Source organism: Engystomops pustulosus, chromosome 6, assembly GCF_040894005.1.
Source record: "Engystomops pustulosus chromosome 6, aEngPut4.maternal, whole genome shotgun sequence".
Classification (NCBI taxonomy): Eukaryota; Metazoa; Chordata; class Amphibia; order Anura; family Leptodactylidae; genus Engystomops; species Engystomops pustulosus.
The window spans coordinates 50,205,323-50,228,890 of NC_092416.1; the positions used below are offsets into that span (position 1 = coordinate 50,205,323).

The 23,568-nt window shown below is 42.7% G+C and overlaps 1 protein-coding gene across 6 annotated transcripts in view; it reads right to left on the reverse strand.

Annotated features, from left to right (window-relative positions):
* Nucleotides 1-23,568, reverse strand: part of ACAP3 (ArfGAP with coiled-coil, ankyrin repeat and PH domains 3) — a 116,896-nt gene that overhangs the window by 39,367 nt on the left and 53,961 nt on the right. For all 6 annotated transcript variants that reach the window (XM_072156018.1, XM_072156019.1, XM_072156017.1 and 3 more), the window contains exons 2-6: nt 18,589-18,646; nt 16,730-16,849; nt 16,249-16,302; nt 4,255-4,313; nt 46-229 (exon numbers count right to left, since the gene is read on the reverse strand). In XM_072156018.1, coding sequence (XP_072012119.1) covers nt 46-229; nt 4,255-4,313; nt 16,249-16,302; nt 16,730-16,849; nt 18,589-18,646 — 475 coding nt within the window. The remainder of the gene's footprint in view (nt 1-45; nt 230-4,254; nt 4,314-16,248; nt 16,303-16,729; nt 16,850-18,588; nt 18,647-23,568) is intronic.

Genomic DNA, 23,568 nt, shown 5'->3' on the forward strand with positions numbered 1-23,568 from the left:
ATCTCTACATACAGCAGTCAATTCTAAAGATAAGAGAAATCTCACTTGTAGTACATAGTCCAGGGCCAGGTGCCGGAAGCATTTTCTTGTAATTGTCAGGGTACCCGTTGCTTCTTCTACCTCATGTGGTTTATGGCGGGGGGCCTGAGCATTTTTCACTAGTGCAATATCCAAGTCCTCTCTTACTTTGTCAAACTGCTTCTTCGACTCCTTGAACTTCCTCACATCTCTGAAAGGAGCACATGTCATATACCGTAAGCACCAAAATCATTGATATTAGATTATTTTGTATACAGTATATAAATTACATTTACTAGTGCAAGCTTAATTTCTTAAAAGGACAAGGTTTACCCCACAAAACAACCACTCCCCTCAAGAAGGGCATGAAATATCCATTCTAAATTTCCTTCTTTTAAGTTAAAATTTGCCTCCTATTACACCACCATATAAGTCATATGCCAATTTGCTAACAAAAGTCACTTTTAGAGGCTGGATGGGGTGGGGGGATTGACACATCCCCATCTTGTGTTCTATAGTTTAGAATCATGCTTTTTGTATCATATTTAAAATAAGAATCTCTTCTTTCAAATCACAGCGAAAAAGGGTTAATCACAGGCAAAAAAGTGACTCATCTCTGCTCAAGTATGGTTCTATGCTCTATGCCAGTGATGGCGAACCTTTTAGAGACCGAGTGCCCAAAGTATGACCAAACCCACTTTAAATGCAAAGTGCTGATATGGCAATTTAAACAGTAACTGTTGTACCCGTTTTGTCAAGGCTTTTAATTGCATTTGTGTCCTGGGGACACCAATACAGTTTAAAGAAAGAGGAGACATTCCGATTATCATCGTAGCCCCTTGCAGGGGCCCCTAAACAGGAAGAATTGTGGGACCCAGAGCAGGAGCTCCAATAATAACGCAGCCTTGTTTGCATCTCCTTGCTCCTCCCGTAGTCCCAAGCATCTAAGGATGTGTAGCTTTAAAATGGCACTAACCACAGCACATCCTGGGTGGTCAGGGACTGCAGGAGGAGGTTTCCAGAGTCCTGTCTGGAAACTCTGTGCTGGGGGGGTGAAGGCCTGGGTGCCCACAGAGAGTACTCCGAGTGCCACCTCTGACACCTGTGCCATAGGTTCGCCACCACTGCTCTATGCTGTCCAAGATTGGGGCATCTGACGTGACCATCCCCCTTCAGCCTCTAAAAGGGACACATCTCAGGCAAAAACTGAATCATCTCTGCACATTTGCATATGACTTTTTGTAGGTAGTTTAAATATGAGATTACCTTTACTATAACAACAAAAGTATGGTTATTGGCACTACAATGCCCAAGATAGGGGTGTCTGAAGTGACACTCCCTCTTTAGCCTCTAAAAGGGAATCATCTCTAGCAAAAGTGACTTATCTCACCTGATTTACACACCTCTTTAGAGGGGATTTTTGCAGGTAGTTTAAAAGATGTGAATCTTATCTTTAATGTGATTACAAAAAGTATGGATGCCTAAAAATAGTTGTGTTAAGTGACTCATTTTAGGCAAAAAGTGCCTCTTTTCAGCTCATCTGCATAAGTCTTTGAAAAAGAGTTTTTATAGGCAAATTTTTACATAAAAGGGGAATTATAGAAGGGATATTTCTTACTGTACCTGAGGGGGGATAGTAGTTTAATAGGGTAAAAGCTGGTAACAGTAAATATAGTAAGTTTGTGGTTTGTCCTACACAGATAAATTGCTTGTAGTGTTGCAGACAATGTGATGACCCCAGAAATGATCCGACAACCTTGAGAACAAGGATGACTTCAGTCTTCCTATTGTGACCCATTTGCCCAGTAGTGCCCACAGTCTGGCATATTTTCCTGTGTATAGGCCGGCACTCTGTATACACTGCGCTGTTCAAGTGTAAACTACGGACACGTAACGGGGAAAGGCGCACAGGAAGGAAGAAAAGTAAGCGTGGAAGATGTCAAGAGAGTTTTAGTTCCCCTCCCCCATAAACACGGAGCTTCTGCTTCTGACAGATTCTCACTTAATTACCCGTTCCTATGGAAACTATCTCCCTCCGCCTGCCAGCCATGGGGCTGCTCTGTGGCCTACATACATTGATCGCTGGAGAACCTGCGCAGCTGCTGCAGAGGACGATCCTACCCTGACAGCCCGAGCTTCCGAGCCCCCAGACTCATGGTGGTGGGGGCATGAAATGGGTCCTAGCAATCCAAACTTCTCTATAACATTATTCAAAATTATAAAGAAATGGATGTCGCCATATAAATTGTACGGGGGAAAATTAACCAGATGGACACAATGCAGCTTGTTTGACATTGCAGATATCCTAAAGGGGTGCGCCGGCTCGCTCTCATCGAAACAAACTGTTTTCTCGCAATGTAAATGCAAAAGGGTGATAGATTGAAAGCTCTTGTGAGCAATAATTATGATTAATAATAATTCCTTTATTTATATAGTGCACACAGATGATGCAGAGCTACACAGAGTTTGCCAAATCAGTCCCTGTCCCCAATGGGGGCTCACAATCTAATCACCTACCAGTATGTTTTGGAGTGTGGGAGGAAACCGGAGGACACCCACGCAAACACGGATTCCTATGGTTTCCCCTGACCGTATTATTGCTCAGTAATATCTTATTTTATTTGTACATGTGCCCCATGTTCTGTAAAGCGCTGCTGAATATGATGGTGCCATATAGATAAAGATCTATCATTCGTATTATCAAGGGTGTGCATATAAATACATCACATACCATGAAAAATTTCTTCCGTAAAAAACGGTCGCTTTCACCAGATTTTATCCCACAAAGCTACCAGCACCCTCAGGTATTGTATAGAATTCCCTCTTTTATATGAAATCTTTTACCCATAAAAAATCTCCTCCAAAGTTATGTGAAAATGAGCAGAGAAGAGTCATTTATTGCCCGAGTCACTTTTAGAAGAGGAGCCTTTATTCAGTCTTCTGGTGTCTTTCTAAAGATAAGAATCTCATCTTTTACATTGCATGGCTGTCGTTCTGTGAGCTAGAGAAATACTCTGCTAAAGAAATAGGTGTGAGCTAGTTATCTGCAGCTGACATTTCTATTTATGTCTTTCAATGGCTCTATCTCAGGTTCTGGAGCTCAAAGAAGCAAAAGTATTATAAGATCTGAAAGATGAGATTTAATATGACACCATGGGGCAGATTTACTTACCCGGCCCATTCGCGATCCAGCGGCGCGTTCTCTGCACAGGATTCGGGTCCGGACGGGATTTATGAAGGTAGTTCCTCCGCCGTCCACCAGGTGGCGCTGCTGCGCTGAAAATAATCTGAACGCGCCGGAATACACCAGCTCGGACCAAGTGAAGGTAAGCACTTCCCAAGCGACACTTTTTCGGTATTTAAATGCGGCGGTTTTTCCGAATACGTCGGGTTTTCGTTCGGCCACGCCCCCCGATTTCCATAGCGCGCATGCCGGCGCCGATGCGCCACAATCCGATCGCGTGCGCCACAATCCCAGGGCAATTCAGGTACAATCAGCGCAAATCAGAAATATTCGGGTAACACGTCGGGAAAACGCGAATCGGGCCCTTAGCAAATGACCCCCCATGTATCTAGTTACTACAGAACTGAAGAAAGTGGTGTCTGAATGTCTGAATAGTTTCCAGTCTCTAAAAGTGACCCATCCCAGGTGATAATTTACTCTTCTCTGCTTGCATGCATTGCACTTTGGAGGAAATTTTTTACAGGTAAACAGGGATGCTGGTAGGCTAGTGGGGTACAAACCGTTCAGTGACTTTTTAAAGGGAACCCTTTGACAATTAAAATGAAGCCCGATATACTGGCATCATTTAAAGGGCATCTGCCACCAGAATGAAGGACCATATGCAAAACAGCCAGAGGCTCATTTTCAGTCTTTCATTGTTACTTATTACAGGCAGTCCCCTACTTAAAAACACCCAACTTACAGACGACCCCTAGTTACAAATGGACCTCTGGAAGTTGGTAATTTACTGTACTTTAGTCCCAGGCTACAATAAACAGCTATAATTGTTATTAAATATGTCTGTAGTTAAGATTTATTGTTAATCCTGGTTCTTATGACAACCCATCATTTTTTAAATCCAATTGTCACAGAGACCGAAAAAAAATTTGGCTGGGGTTACAATTATAAAATATACAGTTCCGACTTACATACAAATTCAACTTAAGAACAAGTCTGCAAACTTTCCAACAAGCATTGATTATCAGGTATCAAAACAACTATAAGAGACTTACTCTTTAACAAAGGTGTGAAGCTGCTGTCGTACAGAGCGCTGCGCCTGATCGAAAAGGATCTGGAAGAGAGCGATACACAATTACTGTCATCTACAGAGACCACATACAGGAAGACAGAGGCCACAATATACATGCAAACAGATGCTGAAAGTGCTTATCTGATATAAAACAATACAAATAACCTACAAATGTCATTAACAGTGGTAACACATAGAACCCTTTATATAGAAGGCAATATATAATGATCCGGTGCAAGCTCCTGGCACCTCTGCCAAACAGATGATTTTACTCGTGCAAGGTGCAGCCATCCGGATGTATTTTGCACTACATGACAGTCATTCACATAGTTTGACTTCAATTCTAAAAGTAATGTGGGACTCCTCACCTCCCTGAGAGGCAAACGTTAATAGAAATATAGGTTTATATGGAGCATTGTTCCAGTAGATATGCTTTTAAACGAACTTTTATTAGTATGCAAATTAACCTGAGGTGCCATTAAAAGTCTAATAAGTCCTACTGCGACATCATAAGTTTCCATTGCTATATCACTATGCCTCACTGTAACATAACTACCCCATCTGTATTATGACAATCCATAATGCCATCACGAGTCAGCGCGGTGACATCACGAGTCACACTATAGAGCAGTGATGGCGAACCTTTTAGAGCCAGAGTGCCCAAACTACAACCAAAATCTACTCTCATGTTGCGAAGTGCCAACATGACTATTTAAGCAGTAACTTATTCCTCACTGCTGTATCACAGGTTTCAATCATATTGCTGTCTTGAGGACATCAATACAATAGAAAGAAGATGGAGAAATCTAGAATGTACCTTTCTTTCCGGGCAGCCAAGGATGTGTTGCTTTAAAATAGCACTGAGCATGGCACGTCCTCGCTGTCGTAGACCACAGTAGAAAGCCTTGAGTCCTCTCTGGCTGCGCTGGGGTGAAGGTTTGGGTGCCCACAGAAAGGGCTCTTAGTGCCACCTCTGGCACCCGTGCCATAGGTTCGCCACCACTGCTATAGAGTCTTATAAGAAGCCATATTATACAGTGGTGCTTTGGGCACTTCAGTTGCACTCTGAGACTTAGTATAACAGGGCAGGTTATGGGGTTCATAGGTATTGAACTCTTTCTCAGGTTAGCCTCTGTAGCTTAATAATAATATATTCAAACATTTGCCCCCTAGTTTCATCTAACCCAGACATTCTGATTCTATATTTGTCCTTTAGGATGCGTCTCTAAAAGCAGGTGACAACTAACAATATAGTTACGAAAGGAAATCTACCATTTGATATCATGCATTATGAACCAAAACTACTTTGAGAATGCTGTAGTTACACTGATACAGAACCATATCTTGTTTAATCCCGGAGTTGAGTCATTTGCTGAAAAAAACTATTATAAAACACCCAGGACCCTGGAAAAGCTGGGTGCTGCTGGCGGTCTAAATAAACAGATTACACATGGAGCTTCCTGAACTGTCCAGACAGGACTAATCAACCTGTGCTGGATCACTCATATACAGCAGCTGGGGAGATGGTGCAGCGATCGATTACTTCTGCCTGTAAGGCAAAACACAGGGATTACATCATTCACTGGAGCAGTGCACATTTAATGTGAGAGGAGAAGCACCGGAGCCGATCACAGAAGTGACAGAGCTTCATTATCATAATTTTACAATTGTTTTTTCAGCAAAACCACTCAGCTCATGGATTAAACAGGATATGTTTCTGCATCACTGTAGCTAAAGCATTCTCAAGGTATGTTTGCTTCATAATGCATCAAATCAAATGCTAGTTTTCATTTAACACTCTTAAAGGGGTAATCATTCAACATGAATGGCGGCAGCACTTAAAGGAGAAGTAAGGGACCTGCAGAACATTAAAGTTTGGCACAAACTAGCTAACACATTAATTGTTACTCAAAAATGTAAGGACCTGTGTTTAGATAAAATATACAGCGTCCTTAAGAAGCAATGGTGTTTTTTTTTAATCAAATGTATTTTTATTGAAAATATTTTTCAGAGTTATACAAAAGCAGAGAGAAATAAGGTGAGCAATGGTGCTTATATTATATAAAATAATACAATGTAGTATATAATAAATACAGTGTATAATACTGGAAGAGTGCAATAGGTAGTAAATGGAGTAAGCGCAAGTCAATGCAATATGAAATGTGTCCAGCAGGGGGCAGCAGACATTGACACATACGGGATTGTCGCCCACACATGCCTGTCCCATTATAGTGACATGTGGTATGTAAACAATGGCAAATTAGTCACAAGTGACAATATAATTACACGCAACAAGTGCACGTTTACTATCGAAAAATCCTGGGGACGCTCATTCATCTTCATCTTGAGTACAGGACAGTAGGTACACAAATAATAACATAGTGTACGTTACAGAGTTTATATGACAGAGGGCTGTGTTTGCTTAGGACAAATCCTGTGATTTTTGTGCCTTTGTTTCCTGGCTGTGCCACTGTATGAGGAAATGTCTAACTACTGCCCTGCCAGGACCTTCTCCCTCCATGACATCATCAATGACATCAGGGAAAAGGATGTCACCCCACAGGCCTATGAGTAAGGACACCAGACATTGGGTAGGATGCAAATTGGCTATAAAATACGGCTATAAATGTGGCTTGAATGGAGATGATCTGTAGTAACCTAGTCGGACCACAACACAAAGAACCAAGCTATCCGTTTTCATGTTCTATTTAATGTGTGTATGATCCCACCATGGTGACGTCACCGTATACATTACCCCGGCACGGTTACGTCGTTGTGCGCATTACCCCAGCACAGTGACGTCGCTGTGCGCATTACCCCGTCACAGTGACGTCGCTGTGCGCATTACACCGTCACAGTGACGTCGCTGTGCGCATTATACCGTCACAGTGACGTCGCTGTGCGCATTATACCGTCACAGTGGCGTCGCTGTGCGCATTACACCGTCACAGTGACGTCGCTGTGCGCATTATACCGTCACAGTGGCGTCGCTGTGCGCATTATACCGTCACAGTGACGTCGCTGTGCGCATTATACCATCACAGTGATGTTTCTTTGCGCATTATACCATCACAGTGATGTTTCTTTGCGCATTATACCATCACAGTGATGTTTCTTTGCGCATTATACCATCACAGTGACGTCGCTGTGCGCATTATACCATCACAGTGACGTCGCTGTGCGCATTATACCATCACAGTGACGTCGCTGTGCGCATTATACCGTCACAGTGACATCACTGTGTGCATTATAAACGTTTTTAAACATGCTGTAATGTTGTTATTGAGGCCCCATCCCAGGTTTGACGGCCAAATTATACATTATCTTCTATAGGATTACACGTAAACTTACTGAGTTCTAATGCACAAAATAAACAGTATAATGGCAAATCCAGCTACATCCTATCAATCCAACATGTTGCTGGGCTTGCACACGGATCCATGTTTTTCTAACTTCAAAGTCATACATATGCAAACAAAGGCGTCCGCCAGCTCCGTCAGATGCTTTGAATTGTGAATGATCCATGTTGAGTCATTACTGATTCAGCCACGGAAAGCGAGTCCAGCGATGGATTTCACCCACCAAAAGCGGAGCACAACCTCCAAAACAGAACAGCAATACTGAGTAACATCCTAGGGGCTGCTACGTGTTTGCCATCTATGTAGGTAACAATCTGAGATGAGCTACAGATGATGAGGATAGTAGTCTAGTAGTGGTAAGCAGCATCACAAGACTAAAGGAGTATCCAGGTACATTGACAGTCATTGCCCAGGAATTCTGTATGGACATAAATTATACTACTGCAGGCGGTAAATAGGAGGTCACTTAGAAAAATCTGCTGAAAAAATGTCATGTAACCCCAATGGCATGTGTCACCAAGCTGAACTGGTTCTCCTTAAAGAAACACTGGCACCAGGTTTCACCCTATGTAACTACTAGTCCCCTCAAGTAGGGTATAAAATATCCTTTCTACAATTTCATCCATTTACCCATAAACAATTACTTCCAAAGTCATGAGCAGAGAATTACGTGCCTAAGAGGAGTCATTTGAGAGGGCCATATATTGGACATTTTAGTATCTAGAAACATGTTTCAGGTATCATATTAAAGATAAGAATCTCCTCTTTTAAATCACATTAGAATACTGCTACAAACCTGGAGATTCAGACTGGGGTTGGCCACTTTTCAATAAATCTGTTTCAATAAAGCTTTTCCCTCTTCTCACCATGCTGCCTTCTACATATATACACAACTTCCTCTCTCTCACTGCTCCAGCCCATCCTCATGCCTCTACCACTGTGTCTCTCTCACAGTCCATCCTCATCGACAGATAAAGGAAGACGGGAAGGAGTGAGCTGTATGAGTCATACTGCTGCTGCAGCTCCTCCTGTTCATCAGTGCTCACACATGTAAGCAAAGATTCACCAAGAGTCTGCAGAAAGCACAAATCACTTGATGATCATTCAGTGATTAAATGCAGTAAAGGAACATGGAAAATGTATGGAAAAGAATGGCCAACCCCTTCAAAGACATAGTTGGGAATGTTAGTAGCACATAAAAATCCAATTCTTGCCTTTTTCTTTCTCTGTAGCTCCAGTTCTGTAACAGATAGAACACAAGCTTAATGCTATTTGAAACTTGAGATTATGCTCCTTTATATGACACCAAAAGTATGCACTTAAGCGCCGCCATCTTGGCTTGGATTGTCTTTGATGCCACGTCATTGGGTTGAAACCGATCTGTTACTATGACAGCCTTGAGACTCCAGGGCCTGTCTGTAGGAGGGATCTGTAATGGCACGTGTATTAAATGCAGTGACAGATCCCCTCCAATACTGTCATCTAATGCTATGCAGTAATATTGCAGTATATGGCATTTGTGATCAACCCCCCCACCCACCCCCCCCTAGCAACAAATGACTCCTTACGCAGCTTTGTACACTGAAGTATGAAAAAATTCTTAAATGTTTCCATTTTTAGATGTTAATGGTTTTCATTTTTGAAAAAAAATGTAATAAAACCTATACACATGTGGCATCTCCATGATCATAAAGGGGAGGCATTTGGAGCGCAAAAGGAAAAAAAAATATTAAAAACGGTGCCCAGAAGGAAATTATGCAAATGTATTTTTTTTTTGTTTTTTTTTTTACAATTTCAAAACATTTGGAATTTTTTCCCTGTTTCCCCGAACATGGCATGAAATCTGAAATATAGTCACTACAATACAATTTGTTACGCAGAAAACAGCTCTGTACATGGCAAAATAAAATTATAAAAAGTTATGGAAGAGGGCAACAAAAAATGGAAACGGCTTCGGCATGAGGGGTCAAGTCCATTGCCGTCTAAGGATGTCTCGGCCAATATCCTTAGTCATGTTCCACATTGATAAGGATGCTACAAATTAGCGGAGTCTATAATACACGGACATGTAACAATCTGACCTCATTTTTACTGTCTGTAAATCTGTAGATACTTGTCAACATGACTGTGAAGGTGTTTAAGTGCGAACCAGACTACTTTGCCTCCATCAATGTGCGCCCCCTCCTCCTCCGCTCCTCCAGCACTCTTGCATTAATCATGCCTTCAGAGACCGGATGAGGGAAGACCCCCTTCCCGTCAATAGCTCAGAGGGTAGATAAGGAAAAGCTCAGTTCATGCTTATTTCATATCCAAATGTTTCCTGTGTGGCAGCTCGTCTCCAGGCATGGCCCCCCACCACTCCCTGCCTGCTGTCTCTTACTAAACCCTTTACATTAAGTCATCAGGAAATTAGATGGGATTTGCTGTCTGACCTTCCGCTGCCTCCCACCTCTAAACCTCGGGATCTGCAGCTTTTGACGCAGTGAGATGAGGCTTGGAGCTCTTTACAATCACTGAGTGCTGGAGACTTGGCCGTCAGCTCTTTCTATTCTGACGATGGAGAGATTATATCGAGCTACGAGCTAAATCCGGTTATTTTGCCTTGTATTCTGCTAAAATAGGAAGACAAGCTCGATTCCTTGCTTCACATCACGGGTTCATATATTACATATAAATATCATATGTACAGCAAGTTTATCATATGCCATTATCCTGTGCTAATGTGGTAACCATGTTCATGGCCCAGCGGAAGCCCGACTATATTAAGAGGGTAAAGAAGTGGGTACTTGTGATTAAAAGGGTCCATCTCCTCTTGTAAGGCCACTACTTAAAGAGTAACTACTTTTATTTCACAAATGAATAGAGCAGGTTATAAAATAGTTAACTTTATAACATACTTCATTAGGTAAAGTAGTTTCTTTGCATCTTGTTTCTGCTCTTAATCCTATAGTGAGCAGTGTATAGGAGGTCCATCTACTTCAGACAGATAAGGAGGCCAATGATTAACTCTTTCAATACCTAGAGAATGTTTCCCTTTATGATTATGCTCTGCAAGGAGATTCAAGTTTCCAGGGACTGCCTTTAAAGTCATTAGATACTCTATTTAGTTCCTTTTTCTTTCTGTTTCTGGGACCGGAAGCTGATTTAAACAAACTTAAAAGGGAACCTGTTGGGCAGATTTCAGACTACAGTGGTTTAGTGTCCCAAATCGCTATAATTTTTAAGCATTCGGGGTGAGAAAAAAAATTGCTAATCACCTTGGCCCCTGCACGTTCCAGCAAGTGAAGCCGGAGTATTACACCCTGGCTTCTCTGCCCAAGATCTGTATGTACAGCACATGCGCAATGAAGCCGGGATACTGTCTTAGTTTTACTTCCTGCATCTCGAGAGGAGGCACCGGCTGAGGATCTTCTGATGTAAAACCGATGCGCCTCAAGTGACTCACTTCTAGGTAAGTACTAGTTTATTTATTTATGTTTCTAAGTTAAAGCTTCAAAAAATGTTGATTTGGACAATAGGTATATAGGGACCTCTAGGTGGTTTAGGGTCCCAAATCTACCTAACAGGTCATCTTTAAAAAAAAAGGAAGAAAGGCAGAGGAAAAAAAAGGACACAGGAACAGATGATTTCTATAATAAAGTATATTACAGACCTTGCTATTATCATCTACACTATTGATTTACTATATGTTGCATTCAGTCCCCGAAGCTCCATGTTACCTTTGAGTGGTCAGGCATGATCAATCAATATGGCAGCCACACATGGATTGAGGACAGCAGCCATGCAATAAATAACTCCTAGTCTATGTTGATGGGTTCAGATGGCTACATCATGCCTGCAAGGGCTAGTTCATGTAGCGGGATTTGACCCAGTTTTTCTGCTTGTTTTAGAATCAGGGCCCACCAAAGGATCCTTAGAGACCCTGACGGGCCAGTCTAACATGTTCATCCTAAAATGACCTGCTTGAAAACTTTGAAAGCTATGTAGATAAGCTTTAAAGTAGAGAAGAACCTTAAGGACACCTCATCTCAAGATCAGAGCAAAAACTTCCAACCTGTTCCCTTGGTCACAAGAACAAGTTTTAGGGTGAAAAACAAACACAATGGGGCACATTTACTAAGGGTCCACAGACCGCATTTCCATCGGGTTTCCAGACTATTTCCGTTTTGCGCCGCATTTAACAGGGGGTTTTTGCGCATTTTGGCACAATTGTGCCGACTTTCATGCAACACAAATTGGGGGGCGTTGCCTTCGGACAACCAGACTGATTTAGACTAAGCGCAGGATTTAATTTTTATTTGGTTATTCCATAACTCATGGGAATGATGACATTTTTGCCATTTGTACCAATAAAAAAAAATTCTATATCACAAAGTTTTTTTAACTATTTTTTTTTACTATCATTTTACACAGAAATGATACAGAAGCAGAAGTAACTGTATTTCTACTGCTATTCATTCCAGGAGTGACAGACAATGCACGGTTTCTAAACTAGGCCACGTTTTAAGTAATGCGCCCCTTTAATTATGAAGAAAAGTTGCAAATGATAGGCTTACAGCGTGTTACATGACTAATTAATGAGGACAGAATAGGCTCAGTGATGTAACGTACTGACTGTAAACATCATGACAGCAACTTTGAAGTACAAATTCTGATCAAATGAAAGCCTTAAGGGCTCGTCCAGAAAAATAAAATGCTCTCATTGCGTTCCAAATCACAACGCAAGAGGTACAATAGGAAAATTGTGCGACTGGCAAAGAAAAAATATGAAAGGAAGTCGTCTCTGTCTCATGACATGTGTAGTCCACGCTCACAGCAATGAGGCAAGCAACGCGTGGGGACCTAAGACACAATCCAACAAATTAAATTCCAATTGTCACAGAGACCAAAATTTTTTTGTCTGGGGCTACAATGATAAAGTATACAGTTCCAACTTACATACAAATTCAACTTAAGAACAAACCTACAGAACCCATCTTGTACGTAACCCGAGGACTGCCTGTACTCCCAAACTTTCTCACCACAACAGTTTTGAGTAATGGAAATCGCTTAAATTCCTTCTTTACTGCCTAATACATCCTCCCAAAGACACAAAGGCATTTTAATAAGCAATTAATAAGAACCGCTGGGGCAACGGCAGGTGCCCACCCTAACCGCTGGGGCAACGGCAGGTGCCCACCCTAACCGCTGGGGCAACGGCAGGTGCCCACCCTAACCGCTGGGGCAACGGCAGGTGCCCACCCTAACTGCTGGGGTCCTGACAAGGGGCCCCTGAATTGTAAGGAAGGGGATACATGGTGGCACAATCCCTTAGCATATTCTGTGGTGTTGGTGAGCCATACTATTCAGTTAAAGGGTTAAAATGTGTTTTTGTGTGATAACTGTCTGTCAAGTTTTCCCGCTTTTCTCCTGACAGGAATTGTTATGAAAATAATGCAGCGAGCTGATTCGCTGCAGGTAAGGCCAGCTGTTCATTGGTGAACAGCTGGGTCAATGGAATAGTTGTATCCAGGTAAAGAAATGTTGGCGGTCAGCTGATTGGCAGCTGGCCGCATCTACTTACAAATAAAAGAGGGCTGTCAGCAAGGTCCTGGTGTCAGAATTTTCAAGAAGAAGCTGTGTCAGCGCCCCGCCCAGCCCTCCCTTATTTAATGTATTTCTCCTCATATTGTCGCGATTGCTTGTTAGTGGGGGTTTGTCTCCCAGCTCAGGCTGGGGAGAATTAGTTTTACATTTTATATATTTAGTTATGTGTTTGAATTATTCTGTTTTATTATGAATAAAATTTGATGTTTAATTTAAATATTTATCTCATTTTGGTTACCCCATAATAAAGCATTGCGGCCTTTTTATTCCACAAAATCATTGTCTGGTGTCTTTTGTTTACAGTTTTGGTTATTAAGTTTTATTTATTGCGGAAATGGGATTTGTGCTACCATGGGTTGCACCCGAGCTGCAGGGGCTCCAATGTAAATTAGCTACAGGGGCCTACAGTGTCACGATATCAGCAGGACCTCAATCAAAATTTCTGACCACCACATAAACAAAAACATATGGGGGACAAAGAAAAGGTAGGCTCAAGCAGTGTGGTTCCAAAGCAATGATCTAACATGTTGTAATAGATCAAGTGGATAATAACAAACTCTATAACATTCTAACTATTAAAGGAAACCTACCATTTAGAATGGTAGGGGTAAGCTGTAAGTACCGAGCACCAGCTCAGGGTGAGCTGGTGCCGGTACCTACTTTCGTTAGTGTTATAAACCGCGGTATCGCGGTTTTAACACTTTTTAAACTGTAGACCAGAACAGGCTTCGGCGCTGCGTGCGCACGATCGTGCGCGCGCCTACATAGGAAATACCGGAGATGTTGCGCGTGCACTGTCGCGCGCAGCGCCGAAGCTTCTCCTGCTCTAAAGTTTAAAAAGTGTTAAAACCGCGATACCGCGGTTTATAACACTAACGAAAGTAAGTACCGACACCAGCTCACCCTGAGCTGGTGCTCGGTACTTACAGCTTACCCCGGCCATTCTAAATAGTAGGTTTCCTTTAAGTAGAAAATTGCATCATCCCACAAAAAACAAATCCAAGCCCTATGGCAGATGTTGTACTGTCCTAAAAGTAATAGGGAAGAGTATATTTCAATATCATAGGGAACTGCTTTGTGTACTGTAGAAAGCCAGACGTTACACCCGATTATAGCATAACATGCTTCCACCCTGGTCAGTATTCCCCCAATCTCCCATACCTTAAAATAAAAATATGATCAACCAGAGTCTCTTTTACGACTAATATCTCACTGTTCTGCATCCCATAAAATGTCAGTTGTCTGATTTAAGGTGAAAAATTGGAAAGCAGTGACATGATCCTCTCTCATTTCCTGGTCTGTGGAGAGTGTAACATCTGGCGCCGCCGTCACCGAGATTATGCAACACCCAGCCGGGCGAGCAGATGTGCGCAGCAATCCCTGGAATAATCTAGTCTCACAGGGAAATGAGATGAGTGCTTCAAATAAGCAGAGCGCACCATTTTGTTTGCCCGTTTAACCCCGGGTTGATGACGACAAGAGCTGCTAAAAAAATGAAGAGAGAGATTTGTGTTTTTCAGCTATTGCTGAACTACAACTCTCAGGAGACACTGACAGTAAAACTATGGCTTCCTGATAGGTAGTAAAGAAGAAGGAATAGATTCTCCAACACCTTATTAGGCAGAAAAAGTCAGAACAGAACCCACGGGGGAGGAGAAGGATGAGGGAAATACTTTTTCTACTACTTTTTATTGAAAAAAAAAAAAAATCCATTGTTTTATTTGCTACTTAGATGCCACTGAATATTCCACATGGAATTTTTGAGAAAATGAATTCCTCTGCGTGCAACGTGCAAGTAGGATTTCTACATCTCTGTTCACACGTGTAGTAAAATTTCTGTGCAGAGTTTTGTCAGGATTAAGAAAAAAAAAACCATTACATCATGTAACACAAAACTGCCAATCCGTGTCTATGGAAAATCCATTGATCCATCACAGATCCACTTGTCTGACAGACTGTAAAAAATGCATGCATATTCCAGGTTTGTTACTGGACTTAATGCACACCTGTGTGAGATCTCACAGCACAGTCCCTACCCTCTACTCTGAGTAAGAGAAGTATCAAGTTTCTGGTTAGTTATTACAGCAGCTGAGAGGAGCTGGGGAGCAGTTCTAAATCTAAGATCTAAGAACAAAGGAGTACGAGGAGACTGTCCCAGTGCTCCAAGTCCAGCTACAATCCTGGAATATAAATCTATTTTCACTATCTTTGCTAATATACAAAAAGTTACCTAACACTATTTACAGCTTTGTATGGTCAATCTGCTGGTACATTTTAAAAAAATGGGGCCGAGATGCAGTACCAGGTACAACCACAGCTGAATGACACAGTCCCTGGATCTAAAATGGAAGGGGTTGCAGCATTCCACAAATCTCATTTGATAAGGAGGCACAAGCAGCCATACTGGACCTACTTCTGATTAAATACTCATAAGTCATCCTAAAGCTCCATTCGCACAAGCATACTGGGGGCTGCGATGAAGCCGAAAAATTTGCGGCTAGACCACAGCGTCTATAGATGTCTATGGCACCCGGTCATGGTGCAGTGAGCACATGGTGTCTCACCGCACAGGAGAGAGCTCGGTTTTCTATGGAGAGGGGAGGAGCGCTCATCATCCCCCCGACCCCTCCTTTCTCCACGCGGAAATGTGTTATGTCCGGGTTGTGGTCATGTGAATAAAGGGTAGGTATGACTATTTAGGTTCTACAAAATTTATTTTATTTATTGACTTAATCTTAGGCTACATTAGGCTACATACATTCTTAGGCATACATCGGCGCAGGGGATGAGCGCTCCATAGGAATACGCGGTATTCCGTACAAAGATAGGACATTTTCCATCTTTCTATGGGCTACGGAACGGTACTGCACGTTCGGCGCTGTGAGGCCATAGAAGTCTATGGGGGACATATATACGCCGTTTATACTTCCCCAATACATACGTGTGAATGTAGCCCTATGCAAAGTGATCAAATAATTTCAAGTAGTAATTGTACGGTAAATAGGTAGGTGACAGCTGACAAATATCCTTACCATATGGTAGTTGACCATTTCCTGTAGACTATCTCCAAATTTGTCCAAGCACTCCTGAAAGGAAATTAACATCCGTTTTAATTTTATCCATGCAAAGAAAGGCATCGTATATAATATTAAATATATGGTGGTTTATAATATATATATACACATATAATATATGGTGGTTTATAATATATATATATACACATATAATATATGGTGGTTTATAATATATATATATATATATACATACATACATATATATACATACATACATACATACATATATATACATACATATATATACATACATACATATACATACATACATATATATACATACATACATATACATACATACATATATATACATACATATATATACATACATACATACATATACATACATACATATACATACATATATATATATATATATATATATATATATATATATATATAAAATAAACCACCATTACCAAGAAAACGCAGAACTCACCGAGATCATCTCATCCTTCTTGCACTGTTGGGACAAGTCTCGGATGCCGCTTACAAAGTGCTTGTTTGTAGTAAGGTAGACTTTCCCAGCTTCTAGCATCCCACTGCATAGTTTCACCAACTACAAAAAAAACAGAGAAAATAAGAGACCCAATCACAAACAGTACGGTAATAACTAATACTTTTATTATAGTGTTGTACAGGGGTTGTGTTTTGCCCCATGAAAAAAAAAACATACATTTCTCTCTTATCCTATTGCTGGAACCCCAACCATTTATAGAATGGGATGCAGAGTCCTCTATGTACCCTGGCACATTATTCAATGTCAATGGGGTCACTGTGATGGGTTCCCAGCAATCATACATGTACCACATCTACTGTGGACGGGAGAATTTTTTATGTGAGGAAAAATCCTTTAAAGAGGTTCTGTGTGTTCCTTATGAGAAGGCCGGAATCTGACTCTCATCATCCGTCTCATTCTGAATGGCATGCAGTGTTCACCCCAGAAAACACCCGTATTAGTAGAAAGCTCTAGAACCTTTTTTTGGACCACATTTGTAAATATACAACCATCAGCGACATCGGTAACAATGCCAGAGCTGACAGCAACATGACATTTACCTTGTCAGCACCACAATCCGCATGGATTGCAGTTGTTTAGGTGTAAACCTACGTTTGCTGTGATCCAAGCTATTAGGAGAGTGAACGACAGCTGCCCTCTAGATAATAAACAAAGGAGTTTTAAAGGGAACCTGTCACTTACTTTTACCCCTCTAAACTACCAGCCCCCTAAGATAGGGGATGAAATATCCTTTCCTGAACACCCCCTTTTATGTGAAATTTACCTATTTAAAAATAAAAAGACTTCAAAGTCATGTGAAAATAAGCAGAGAAGAGTCATATTTTACCTGAGATGAGTCACTTTTAGAGGCAGACTGTCAATTCAGACACCCCTATCTTCAGTTCTACAGTACCTAGAAACATGCTGGTACCATATTGAAGATAAGAAAAGGAATAAAAATATTCCATTTGTGGATCTGTGAGCTACAGAACCAGTGATACAGACAAGTTCAAGAAATAGTTGGGAATCGGATCTTTATGTGCAGTTCGCATTTCCAACTCTTTAACTGCCTATACCTGAAGTTCTGTAGATTGCGCATACACAATCCTGATGCCATCTGAAAGATGGGATTGTTACCTTTAATATGACAAAAGCATGTATATAAGTGCTATATTGGGTCTGCATACTCCTAGTTATTTTCACATATTACAGAGTGACCAAGCCTTAATGGCTGGACGTGACCTTGGATATAACCATGGTCAGCACAATGAAACCCCCACCTTCCACAGACCCTAAATGGCATTTGTCTGGAAACGGCGCATCAGGTTTTAGTCAAATATCGAAGCTTTCTCTCAGTACACAAAATGAACACAGTTTTATTGGCTCTGACTAGCACATACACGGCGCTGTTTTTCTTTTGCAGTGTTTGTGTGAGGCAGTAAATGTGGGTGTCTTGTGTGCAGACATGGGAACAGTTTCCCTGTCATCTGGCGTCCAGACGGGCAGTAGGTCTGCCCAGATCCATGATACGTGGATCCTCGGAGAAGTCCTGGTACTCATAGGCCGGGAATGCTCTCTCAGCACAACGTCTTACATGCTCTAGAGCTCTTTGGAAAACATTTTAAGGAATGTTTCCAGCTCACTGCTTGCAGATGTTGGGTCCCGGCTGCCTGTCAATGTTAGCGCTGAGGTCAGTCACTTGTGAGCTGTGAGGTGCAGGGCAAAGGCTGGAAGGAGCGTCTGGATGCGTGTGACAACGGTGACCTTGAGGTGCGGTGAGAGAACTCCCTATTCCTCACCTTGTCAAGTTTGGCTTCAATTTCTACCACATCTGTTTCCACCTCATCTATCGCTGCCCTGTAGGGAAAATAATGGAGACAGTGGTTAATGCGCTTGTTCAGAGAATAGAGTCACTTACACATGATGATCCTCATCCCATTACAGACAGAGTGCCTAAAATAAATAAGGCTGGAGGGGGATGGGAGCTCATAATAGCATTTCACTATACTTTTTTTTTTTTTTAACTACTTAACGGGAACCTGTCATCAGAAATTGACCTAATTAACCACTACCAGTATGTTGCCAAGCAGCTGAGCACCTTCCACATCATTTTTCTTTCACTTACTTTGAAGTGGGACTGATTTGGCAAGCTCTGTGCAGGCTGCATAATCTGTGAGCGCTATATAAATAATGGAATTGTTAATTATTAGTTGTATAAAGTCAAGGAGGCGGAGATTTTAACACTGAAGTGAAGCTCCCACTGACTCGGAAAGCCCCTTCACCGTTACCGAAGGTCCTTCATCAAAGACATCACTAACCAGATCTCCTGAAGTCCGATGCATGATGTCGATCACAGAGGAGGAGGCTTCAGAGCTCCCCACCTTGACTTCAGTGTTAAACTCTCCGCCTCCTTGACTTTATACAACCAATTTACATCTCACTTCAAAGTTACATTTTTGAATGATGCCACCACACTAGGACATGAAAGAAATAAAAACTACAAGGTGTTACGCTGCTTGACAATATACTGGTAGTGGTTTATTAGGCCAGTTGCTGATGACAGGTTCCCTTACAGGCCCTTTTCACACATGGCCATGTGAATGGAATTGTGCATGGCATAGCATGGAGAGGGCACACGTGTGTCACCAAAAAAAATAGAACATGCACTTTTGCTGCGTGTATAGCTTGGGAGTACGTCTCACTATGGAGAGGGGTGAGGAAAAGTCACCCTTCACTTCTCCAGGCGAAATATGCTACCCCCCCCCCCGGGTCTCAGCCTGGATGCAGAATATGTTCCTGTAAATGCAGCCTTAGAACACCAAAAAAAAAAAAAATTATATATATATATATATATATATATATATATATATATATATATATATATATATATATATACATACCTCCCAACTTTTGTTGAGGAGAAAGAGGGACAAAACTGCGGCGCGCGTAACCACACCCCCATGGCCACGCCACTGCTCATACCTCCAACGCATCCACTGACACCAATGTATATATAGCAGCAATATACATATATATATATACATATATATATATATATACATATATATATATATATACATATATATATATATATATATATATATATATATATATATATATATATATATACACGGATTAACCCCACTGGCACCAATGTATATTTATGTATATAATTGGGGGGCATATTCCACTCCCCCTAGACAACGAGCGTGTCCCCCCTAGACAACGAGCATATCCCCCCGCCAGACAACGAGCATGACCCCCCCTATACAACAAGCATGCCCCCCCCTAGACAACGAGCATGCCCCCCCCTAGACAAGTATGTCCCCCCCCCTAGACAACGAGCATGTCCTCCCCTAGACAACGAGCATATCCCCCCCCCCTAGACAAAGAGCATGCCCCCCCCTAGACAACGAGCATGCCCCCCCCCCCAATGGCTGCGTGCCCTTCTTTGTGTGTTTGTGTTATTTTTGTCTTCCAGGACCGTGCCTGCTGTGGACTACTTCAGATTCGAAGGATTACGTCGATGACCGACATTTCTAACAAATAAAATGGCCAACGAGGGTGTGTCTGCGTTCTTTGTTCAATTAAACTTATATTTGTTAAAAACGGTGTGATTTATTTTTTTGCGACACTCTTCATAGTTTGCCATAGTAGTGGTGCCGGCTAGGTGACGGTGCTCATTACTAAGGGCTGGCCTTAGTGTTTGCCTTAATTTTTTTGGCAAATTCACACTAACGCCCATACCATTACCCCGGTACCCACCGCCACCAGGGGAGCCGGGAAGAGCCGGGTACAAACCAGTACCTGACCGTCTATAGATGGTCAGGTAGTGGGGCGGCTGCAGGCTGGTATTGTTGCGCTGGAATAGCCCCCTAACAGTGGCCTATCCCAGCTCAGTAATGGCGGCTGCTGCTGCTTTTTTGTATCTGGCTGATTTGAAAAATAGGGGGAGCCCCATGCCGTTTTTTCTTCAAATTTTTGACAAAAATATGCATGGGGTCCCCCCTTACAAGGGGGCTCCCAGGCTGTTTCCCTCATTTTAAAAAAAAAATGGAAAAAACCGGCATGGGGTGCCCCCTATTTTTCAAATCAGCCAGATACAAAAAAGCAGCAGCAGCCGCCATTACTGAGCTGGGATAGGCCACTGTTAGGGGGCTATTCCAGCGCAACAATAACAGCCTGCGGCCGCCCCACTACCTGACCATCTATAGACGGTCAGGTACTGGTTTGTACCCGGCTCTTCCCGGCACCCCTGGTGGCGGTGGGTACCGGGGTAATGGTATGGGCGTTAGTGTGAATTTGCCAAAAAAATTAAGGCAAACACTAAGGCCAGCCCTTAGTAATGAGCACCGTCATCTAGCCGGCACCACTACTATGGCAAACTATGAAGAGTGTCGCAAAAAAAGAAATCACACCGTTTTGTAACAAATATAAATTTAATTGAACAAAGAACGCAGACACACCCTCGTTGACCATTTTATTTGTTAGAAATGCTAGTCATCGACGTAATCCTTCGAATCCGAAGTAGTCCACAGCAGGCACTGTCCTGGAAGACACAAATAACACACACTGTGGCGAATGCACTGAATTATTGTGACATGCACCCGCTCAATAAGATGTCCCCAAAATGGTATTAATTTAAGTGTCATCTCATACCGCATAAATGACACCTTAAAGAGGGCCTGTCACCCAGAAATTCGGCACTAGATGTTACTAAAGTAATCAGCTCCTAGTGCTAAACCAAACGCAGCGGTGTTACACAGGAACCCCTGATAACGCTAATTAACACTGCCGCGCTGTACACTACAAACGCCGGACCGCTCTCAAAGTGGCGTATTCATGAGGGGGTGGGATTGTGGGCATGACACGCGGCAGTCACCGCCGGCCTATGGAACGAGCGGGGGCGGTCAGGGGAAGAGGGACCGCCCCCTCATGAATACGTCGGACCCCTTTGAGAGCGGTCTGGCGTTTCTAGGGTACAGCGCAGTGGTGTTTGTTAGTGTTATCAGAGGTTTCCGGTAACGCTATCAGTGTAGCACCGCTGCGTCTGTCTTAGCACTAGGAGTAGCTTACTTTAGTAACATCTCTGGGCGCGTTCACACGGTGCGTTTTGGTTGCGTTTTCATTGCGTTTGAAATGCATTACAACAGCTGAGAGGCGATTTGCCTAATTAAATTACTGTTTACGCTTGTTAACGCATGCGTTGACATTGCGTTTAGAGTGCGTTCTGTAAACGGAAACGTTAACAGTGATGTAATTAGGCAAATCGCCTCCTCAGGTGATGTAATGCGTTTCAAACGCAATGAAAACGCAGGACATAACGCACCGTGTGAACGCGCCCTCCTAGTGCTGTTTTTCAGGGTGACAGCTCCTCTTTCCACAGCTCCGCACACCAAAGTATAGAAAAATTATTGGCCTCAAAGTATGGCAAAATGAAGAATTTTTTTTCTACAAAAGATTTACATTTTAAAAAAAAATCTAAAACACAATAATTCTTTTCAATGTTACCATTTTTAGGACAGTATGGCCTTTTAAACAATTTTTTTACATGTTTTATATTTTTTGCGAGAAGAGTTGTTTTTTTTAGTGTCTTATTTTAGAGTGCAGAACTTTTTTTTATCACTCTTTAGGAAATTTTTTTTTAAAGGTATTTATTAAAAATGATCTTTTTTCAGAAAGTTTTTTCCTTTTTTTCCCTGGCGTTTACCGTGCGGGTCCAGTAATGATTCTGTTTTATTATACAGATTGTTACGGACGTGGCAATACCAAATATGTGGCGGTTTTTTGTGTGTTTTATACTTTATTAAGTGTTTTTATAGGAAAGTGACATTTTAGGGGCTTATATTTTTATGTATTTATTTTTTATTTATTCTAATGTGTAGTGTTCAGTGTTTTTACATGTTTTTACTTTTCCCTACTTGAACCAGCGATGCTCTGATACACTGCTCTACAATACTTTTTCATTGTAGAGCAGTGTAAACTGTCTGAGCGTGCAGACTGGCAGGGACATCGGGCAGCTCCGGGGCACATGCCAGTCCTCGGAGCTGGCCAGAAGAGGATCGGTTCCCCCGGTAAGCGGCGCGGGGGATCCGATCCATAGCGGGAACCCCCTCACATGCCGCGGTCATGCTTGACCGCGACGTGTAAGGGGTTAACACCCACGATCGGAGTCGGCTCCGATCGTGGGTGTTAGAGCGCGGTGACATTGCAATTATTGCAGGGCTTGTACGTCACAATGCTGCCATACAAGTCCTGATAGATGTGTCCTGTCACCCAGCACACACAGCTACAGGTTACTGTGAGGGTCAGGCTGTGTCCTACCTCATCTCTGCTGGGGAGATGCTTCTGCTGGACGTCTGCAGCTCCTGAGGGGGGTAAGCGCATCACACAAGGTGCTCTTCTCTCTGTGCTGCCCCCTGCACCTCCACAGCTTCAGGAGAAGGAGCAGAGGAGTGTGCAGGGTCTATGGCCGGGGCACATTGCAGCCGCTCTCCTGGTGACCCCCCCTCCCTCCTCACACATCACGGCAGCTCACACAGGGGGGAGGAGGAGGGGCCGTGCTGTGCTCTGAGGTGCTGGGAGCTCAGGATCTCCAGGTGACACTTCCCCCCCTGATGTTTCCTCCTCACACATCCCGCGGCAGGGGAGGGGGGGCGGCCTGGGGGAGGAGGAGGGGTAGTGCTGTGTGCTGGGAGCTCAGACTTCACAGCCTCCGCGCTGCCGCTGTGTCTCTGCAGCCGATGTGTCCCGGGACCAGGAGACGGGACTCAGTCTCT